This window comes from Ruditapes philippinarum, unplaced genomic scaffold (assembly GCF_026571515.1).
Source record: "Ruditapes philippinarum isolate M1 unplaced genomic scaffold, ASM2657151v2 ctg2649_1_1_1_1, whole genome shotgun sequence".
NCBI lineage: Eukaryota > Metazoa > Mollusca > Bivalvia > Venerida > Veneridae > Ruditapes > Ruditapes philippinarum.
Window position 1 is genome coordinate 10,859 of NW_026854185.1, and position 8,617 is coordinate 19,475.

The following is an 8,617-nucleotide window of genomic DNA, read 5'->3' on the forward strand; positions in this document are numbered from 1 at the left end:
ATCTGGCGATCATTTTATGCTAGCAGATCTATTTTATATTTGGTAGAATTACAATTTTGAATACGCTAACAAAACAAAATCGAACCCGATGAAAAACAATCGGAGAAAGTGTATGACAAAGACAGTCGGTACATATTGTACAAGATTAATTTGGTTTAATTTTCTCAACTGACTTGATACGCGCATATTACTTTCACATTCAATGTACCGTAGTAATTCAAATTATTAACATATTTTCAATTGATTAGCCGAAAATGTGCTTTAATAATACATGTATAATTATAGAATTTTTTTCTTGCAGACATGCATCCAGAAAGAGGAAGCGTTCCAAAAGCCCTGATGAGGAATCGCTACCCCCAGCAAAGCGTCCAAGAAAGATGGTGGCTGTGGTCCCACAATTTCCAAGGACGTTTTTATTAAAGGTCAAGAAATGGCAAGACAGGAAAAGAAAAATTGAATTAGGTAATTATTGAAATCGTGATTATTTTTATCAAATTTAAAAACAAATGCATGGTATTGATTGATATTTCATAATACACCAAAGATCTTAGTAAATGAAGAAGTACTTTTCAAAACAACATAGTATGCCGTTATGCATCAGTAAATTATTGCCCGCTCCCCCTCCCTCCAAATCCAATGATTAGCTTGTATGTTAAAGAACCTCGTCAATCAAATCATATTTTCTTTTTATGTGTACACTTTTGAAATGAATAATAATAATTTCGTCTGCTTTTTTCAGGCATGGCTCTTTACATAGAGGCACAGTTGAAGAAAATGTCCGACGCATCATCTTCGCCACCAGAACCCACAGTTTCATTATCAGTTGAAGCATTAGAGGGAATTAAGGCAGCCGAGCAGCTGATTGAAGAAATCTCGGCCGAGATCGCCGCTTCTTTTCCAAAGCGTTATGGAATCATCAAGAGGCTGGAGGTCAACAATGTTGCAGACGACAGTGTCGAGGTCAAGGTCGTTCCAGTTAAGCGCCGTGGCGGATGGAGGAAAAAGGGAGAGAAGCGATACTAAATTGAGTGATAAAAAAGACAAAAAAGAGCATAAAATAGAGAAAAATGCTAAAGCAAACCCCATTTGGAAGTTTCAGTAAGAGAAATGGCGTCACTTGTCAGGTTGTCACTTTCAAAAATCTGGTGAAAGGAAAGCATATTAAATATGATAAACAAGATAAACAAGGAGAGGCGGCGTTCAATGAACGCAACCCCCACACGACCCAGCAACAAGGACCAGCGGCCAGGAGCCCAGGAGGACCCCAAACAAAAACAGGACAGGGCACAAGGCAGAGCACGGACAGGATAATCACTTCAACAATAAATAAAAGGAAATAATAGTAACCATTAAAATTACATGAAAATTGCAGACTTGGTTTGATTGAGTCTATACATGAGGGATAATAAAGAAGTGCATAGGAAATGAAGACTGATGTTAGTTTAAACTGAAAGTGGGACTTTCATAAGTAACAGCTGAGATGATGGTCATGTGATTTTTTAACATTTGAGCTTTCCAGCTGAAAAAAAACGAAATAAATTTATTTTAGGCTGGTATTACTTTGTTGAGTTTATATATTATGCCAAATTTAAGCTAGCCATCGTTCAGCTTCTATAGAATTTATTTTTAGATAATGGAGTTGAAAGATATTTATGCGTTTTTTTTTTTAATTACAAAGCAAATACTAAGCAGTCCTTGAAATTTTCAATGATGTCATTTTTAAACAGGAATGAATTATTTATCTATACAACCCACCGTTGTTAATTTTTTGATAACAGTTGCTAAAATTGGCAAAGTAACGAGCCGGAGAAAAAATACGGGATTCTTTTTTTTCTGCACAACTCTCTTTTTTAGCTCACCAGAGCTTGCATTTAGGATCGTTGAATGTCCGTCCAAATTTGTTCGTTAACACTCTAGCGGTCACATTTTTGTCTCAATCGTCATCAGGATGTTTGTCTAGGTAATTGCTCGGATGATGGTCATCTCGGGTGAAAAACTAGGTCACAGGAGCTAAAAATAAAAAAAATTGTTAACAGCTGCTGTTTTGATCCAAATATCCTGGAACTTGGTCAAGGTCAAGTTCGAATATGGGTCATTTTGGGTCAAAAACTATGTCACACCGCCAAAATATGGAAAAACCTTGTTAACGCTCTACTGTAGTGGTCACATTTTTGACTCAATTGTCAGCAGTCTTGGTTAGGATGCTTGTCTAGGTAAATGCTCGGATGAGTTCGATGGGTCAGGTGAGCGATCTAGGGCCATCACTGCCACCTTGTTTAATCGTATCATAACAAGAATTTTTAAAAGCTTACTGAAGTTTTCAATTCCATATATCGTCTGAATAAAGCTACCTATATATATTATTACTCATGGCACTCTGAGCCAATCTTATTTCACACTACTCATAGCTTACCGAGCATGCTTGATAGAGTATAACTCATGGCACCTGAGCTAAACTTCCTTCACACTATTTACAACATACTAAACATCCTTGATAGAGAATTACTCATGGCACCCTGAGCCAATCTTATTTCACACTACTCATAGCTTACTGGACATCCCTAATAAAATATTTTTCATGACACCCTGGGCTCAGAATACTTTACACTACTCACAGCATTATGTACCATCCTCAAAGGGCATTGCTCATGACCCCCATGGGCTCAAATTACTATACACTACTCACTGCATATTATAACATCCCTTTTAGAGCATAGCTCATGACACCCTGCGCTCAACTAACTTTACACTACTCACAGCATAATGCAACATACTCATACAGCATTATAATTCTATGCCCCTGCTTCAGTATAGCTTACTCACACTACTTTAAGCATACTGGAGTCGTGCTCAGCTAAGCTGAGCATAATGTGAGCTGAGCATTATGCTAAGCACCCGAAGAACGTTGATCACTGGACATTTCTGTGAGCTCCCTATTAAGTGAGTTATATTCAAGATAATTTTAGATCAGTGAGTAATGTCCATTTGTTACAAATGTGATGCTGGTTGATCTTAATTTTCTACTTGTTTTATCACTTCCCGCGTCAATGGAGATAACTTTAACAAACCTTATTTTTTCTCAGCATAAAATTGTCTCCCTTAGTTTGTCAGATTAAATATATAGGGCATCTGTTGCTGTGTGGTTCAAAGGACACATTACCGTGAAGGTCATTTTTAGCTCGACTATTCGATAAGAATAAGTAGAGCTATTGTAGTCACCCGAGCGTCGGCGTCGGTTTCGGCGTCGGCGTAACCACTTATGTTAAAGTTTTTGTAATAGTTCAAATATTTTCAAAGTCCATTGACATATGGCTTTGAAACTTTGCACACTTGTTCACCATCATTACCCCAACCTGTAAACAGGAGGAGGTAACTGTATCAAGCATTTTGACAGAATTATGCCCCTTTTTCGACTTAGAATTTAAGTTAAAGTTTTTGTAATAGTTCAAATATTTTCAAAGTCCATTGACATATGGCTTTGAAACTTTGAACACTTGTTCACCATCATAACCCCAACCTGTTAACAGGAGGAGGTAACTGTATCAAGCATTTTGACAGAATTATGCCCCTTTTTTGACTTAGAATTTACGTTAAAGTTTTTGTAATAGTTCAAATATTTTCAAAGTCCATTGACATATGGCTTTGAAACTTTGCACACTTGTTCACCATCATTACCCAAACCTGTAAACAGGAGGAGGTAACTGTATCAAGCATTTTGACAGAATTATGCCCCTTTTTCGACTTAGAATTTACGTTAAAGTTTTTGTAATAGTTCAAATATTTTCAAAGTCCATCGACATATGGCTTTGAAACTTTGCACACTTGTTCACCATCATTACCCCAAACTGTAAACAGGAGATGGTAATTGTCTCAAGCATTTTTTTTACTATCAAGCACTTAGAATAGTCGAGCGTTGCTGTCCTACCGACAGCTCTTGTTTTCTAAATTATCTGCCTTTTTATTTTATTTTTATATTTTCAGTTAAGTAGAATTATGCCCACTTTTCTACTTTGCTTTCATCATAAGAAAATGGAGCCGAGCCGGCAGCTACTCGGACAACTGTTACATATTATCACGACGTTCCAACGCAAAGCGTTGATGATTTTGGGTATTGTGTCGAGTTACTATGGATTTTTTTAAGTTAAGAACTCTAGTTTGATAGTTTTTTAGGCCATTTTAAACGATTTGGGTTATATATTTCGGGAAGGTTTACCTTGATAATATTTATTCCTCCGTAGATACTCATCTTGTCTTGTTATTTGTTCTTACTTGTAATCCCACGTGATAATTGAGATGATCAACAAATAAACATGACACACGATGTCGTCTGTTAATTTTCACGGCGCCCAAGGACCAAACAAGAGCCCCCTTGATAACTTATCCAACGCTCTTCTGTTATAAGCGGACAAACTAGCTATTATGAATGCATTCCACTTAGAAACACTTCACTTTAACTTCAAAATACTGTTAACAACATTATTATTTATAAAATAGAGAAAAATAGAATCACTAAAGAACGCCCAAACCGACAAAATTGAAAATGTTGCAGGCTTGGTTTGATTGGGCATGTTCTTGGACGGTTCTGGTAGGTGCAAGGTACCGTCCACACCCCTTAGCACCGGCTTAAAGAGAATAAGAAGTCCACATTTAAACATGAAAACGGTGAAACATCTGCAGATGTGTTCATCATGCGATTATCTTGAAACCTGTAATGTGACACGTTCGCGCCATTCCTCCAAAAGCGGCGTATACGGTCAAAAAGTAAAAAAATGTGTGTGACCTTTAACCTACATACGTCAATGACGTATTTACATTGTGACGTAACTGACAATGTCGTCATAACGTCGTTGTTACTTTGCGCTAACAACGTCAAAACAGATACAGCAATCTTTTGAAGCAGACGACTATTTTCAAGCAGACGACAATTTACAATGAAGAAAACAACACAAAGTGTTGAGCGTCTTCAAGACATGTTGAAGTAAGTTCCTGTATAATTTACAGTACCTGGTGATCATCTTAAGCATTTTGATCTGTTTCATATTTGGAATATGATAAACAAGATCGACAAGGAAAGGCGGCATTCAATGAACAAAAAATCGAACCCGATCAAAAACAATCGAAGAAGGTTTATGACAGCAGTTATTATTAACAGTAGAAAATTAACATAAATAAATTATTAAAATGTATATGTATTTAATTTATTATATTGATAAGAACTCAACTTAACTCAGTGTTCGGTGACATGAAATATCTTGTGTTCAATTGAATACATTTATTATATCTAGATCTGTTAGGTATTTTTGTATTTCATACATGTGTTAGAATAGCAAATAAACTTACACAATACTCATACCGTCTTGTTTTTAAAGCTGCATACCTCCAGTTGAGCTAAAATATCTCAACAACATACAAGTTGAGAAACAAAATGTACTAAGATTGTAAGAAAAGTAAACAGATTCAAGATTCTCGTAATAATTAACATATTATTTGCAATATTTATCACCATATTCTACTGCGTGACATACGCAGTAAGTGCTATTTAACATATTTTGAGATATTTTTGGGCAGTTTTCGTATATTTAAAGTGATATTAGCAATTCAATTTGTAAATAACTTTCTTTGTTCTCATGACAATATTTTTTATTTTTGATACATTTAAAAAAACATGAAAATTAGTATGAATCTGAATCACTACATATTCTACAAAATCAATTAGTTTTTTTTTTTTTTTTTTTTTTTTTTTTTCAAACTGATTCATTCAATATTCTATATAAACTAGATCTGGGCTTCTTTCTATAACATGCTATGTACGGGAAACATAATTATTATTTATACATCTATAAATATAATAACCATATTACTGACTTTTTGAGAGAAAATAGATTGAAAAATTTAGATTTTAGATTGACGTTAGTATTAACATAACATTAAATGGTTCTACTTTTATATTTAATAACAAATGAAATATTCAAATTTCGTGGGTAAGACTATAGTGGATCTTGCTGATAAAGCAGTAACGGTAACAAATGGAAACTGTACAATTTGAAGAAATAGTTTCCTACTGGAATTCAAATGATGACCAAATTCATATATTTTTACACTTAATTAACGGTAAGAAAATGTTATAACAATGTTTTTTTATTTGCAGACATTCATCCAGAAAGAGGAAGCGTTCCAAAAGCTCGGATGAGGAATCGCTACCCCCAGCAAAGCGTCCAAGGAAGATGGTGGCAGTGGTTCCACTATTTCCAAGGACGTTTTTACTAAAGGTCAAGAAATGGCAAGACAGGAAAAGAAAAATTGAATTAGGTAATTACTTTATAAGTGAAAGTAAATTAATACAGAAAGTTTATTGATATTTCATAACACAAGAAGTGTTTCTCAGAACAACTTAATTTCCGATTAATTGTTACAGTTAATGACAACATGAATGTCAAGGATTGGCTTTGATTTGCAAATCCTCGAAATGTAAATTACCAGATATATGGTTATTAAAAAGCCCCACCAAAAATCCCCTCCCACCTCACTATGATTTAAAGATACCCGACTATTTTGGAACCAAAATAAATTGATAAAACCCTAGTGCGGGAACGAACAAAAAGCAAAAACCTGGCTGATTTTCCCTGCTATCCTCAAGCTAGGGCCCGAGTTACAAAGGTAACTAAAAGTTACCATTAGTTTGGAAAATCAACTCTTGTGATATTATTTCATTCAGCTAAATATTGCACGTACAATGGAATTACATGTATGTCATTATTGCACATATCTAGTACTGAAATAACAATATTTTCATCTGCTTCTTTCCAGGTATGGCTCTATACATAGAGGCACAGTTGAAGAAAATGGCCGACACATCATCTTCGCCACCAGAACCCACAGTTTCATTATCAGTTGAAGCATTAGAGGGAATTAAGGCAGCCGAGCAGCTTATTGAAGAAATCTCGGCCGAGATCGCCGCTTCTTTTCCAAAGCGTTGTGGAATCATCAAGAGGCTGGAGGTCAACAATGTTGCAGACGACAGTGTCGAGGTCAAGGTCGTTCCAGTAAAGCGCCGTGGCGGATGGAGGAAAAAGGGAGAGAAGCGATACTAAATTGAGTGATAAAAAGACCAAAAAAAAGAACATAAAATGAACAAAAATGCTTTAAAAAAAAGAACATAAAAAAGACAAAAATGCTTAAAGCAAACGTCGTTTGGGGGTTTTAATAAGAGACATGGCGTCACTTGTCAGGTTGTCCCTTTCAAAAATCTTGGAAAAAAAGAAGCATATTAAATATGATAAACAAGATAAACAAGGAGAGGCGGCGTTCAATGAAAGCAGCCCCCACACGACCCAGCAACAAGGATCAGCGGCCAGGAGCCCAGGAGGACCCCAAACAAAAACAGGACAGGGCACAAGGCAGGGCACGGACAGGATAATCACTTCAACAATAAGTAAAAGGAAATAATAGTTACCAACAAAATTACATGAAAATTGCAGACTTGGTTTGATTGAATCTGTACATGAGGGTAATGAAAAAGTGCATATGAGATGACGAATGGTGTTAATTTAAACTGAAAGCGGGACTTTCAGAAGTAACAGCTGAGATGACAATTACCTGATTTGGTTTTTTAACATTTGAGTTTTCCAGCCGAAAGAAAACGAAATAAAAAATTTATAGGCTGGTAGAATTTGTTAACTTTATATATTATGTCCACGGTATAACATAATCGTTCTACTTATATAGAAATTAATATTTTTAGAAAATGAGTTTGAAAGATAAATACGTGTTTTGTAAATTACAAAGCAAATTTCTACTTATTGGGTCACCGTTTATGTTATATGCTATATTTGTTATTTTAAATAATATAAAAAATTGCATATACCATGTTCTAACTAACCTAATTAACACTACTTATAGCATGCTGTAACATCACTCAATTTCCTCATTCCACCCTGTTTCCATTTACTTTACACTCCTCAGAGCATACGGTAATATCCCTCATAGAGCTTAACTCGCGGCATTCTGAACCTAGCCATCTTCACACTAAAAGCATATTGTGAGATCCGTCATAGAGCATCACATTACTCATGGCACCCTGACCTTAGCTATCTTCACAATGTGAAATCCCTCATAGAACATTACTCACGGCTTCCTGACCTTTGCTATCTTCACAATGTGAAATCCCTCAAAAAACATTACTCACGGCACCCTGACCTAAGCTATCTTCACAACACTGAAAGCATATTGTGAAATCCCTCAAAAAAACATAACTCATGGCACCCTGACCTTAGCTATCTTCACAATGTGAAATCCCTCATAGAACATTACTCATGGCACCCTGACCTAAGCTATCTTCACAACACTGAAAGCATATTGTGAAATCCCTCATAGAACATTACTCATGGTTCCCTGACCTTAGCTATCTTCACAACACTGAAAGCATATTGTGAAATCCCTCATAGAACATTACTCATGGCACCCTGACCTTAGCTATCTTCATAATGTGAAATCCGTCATAGAACATTACTCACGGCACCCTGACCTAAGCTATCTTCACAACACTGAAAGCATATTGTGAAAATCCCTCATAGAACATTACTCATGACACCCTGACCTTAGCTATCTTCACACACTG

At 35.8% G+C, this 8,617-nt stretch overlaps 2 protein-coding genes across 2 annotated transcripts; both read left to right on the forward strand.

Moving 5' to 3' along the window:
• Positions 1-268: 268 nt before the first annotated feature.
• Positions 269-1,397, forward strand: LOC132739297 (uncharacterized). The gene is made up of 2 exons (XM_060726973.1): positions 269-462; positions 740-1,397. Exons 1-2 carry the CDS (start codon positions 378-380, stop codon positions 1,021-1,023), a joined length of 369 nt encoding a protein of 122 aa, XP_060582956.1. The 5' UTR covers positions 269-377; the 3' UTR covers positions 1,024-1,397.
• Positions 1,398-4,846: 3,449 nt separating this feature from the next.
• On the forward strand, positions 4,847-7,696 carry LOC132739298 (uncharacterized). Its single transcript, XM_060726974.1, has 3 exons — positions 4,847-4,978; positions 6,149-6,309; positions 6,808-7,696. Exons 1-3 carry the CDS (start codon positions 4,932-4,934, stop codon positions 7,089-7,091), a joined length of 492 nt encoding a protein of 163 aa, XP_060582957.1. The 5' UTR covers positions 4,847-4,931; the 3' UTR covers positions 7,092-7,696.
• The last annotated feature ends 921 nt before the right edge of the window (positions 7,697-8,617 follow it).

Bases quoted from the DNA above. Each gene is read 5' to 3' on its own strand.
- LOC132739297 (XM_060726973.1), top strand. From the start codon at position 378: ATGGTGGCTGTGGTCCCACAATTTCCAAGGACGTTTTTATTAAAGGTC. The intron at 463-739 runs GTAATTATTGAA...TGCTTTTTTCAG, and splicing joins GAAAAGAAAAATTGAATTAG to GCATGGCTCTTTACATAGAG.
- LOC132739298 (XM_060726974.1), top strand. From the start codon at position 4,932: ATGAAGAAAACAACACAAAGTGTTGAGCGTCTTCAAGACATGTTGAA. The intron at 4,979-6,148 runs GTAAGTTCCTGT...TTTTATTTGCAG, and splicing joins CGTCTTCAAGACATGTTGAA to ACATTCATCCAGAAAGAGGA. The intron at 6,310-6,807 runs GTAATTACTTTA...GCTTCTTTCCAG, and splicing joins GAAAAGAAAAATTGAATTAG to GTATGGCTCTATACATAGAG.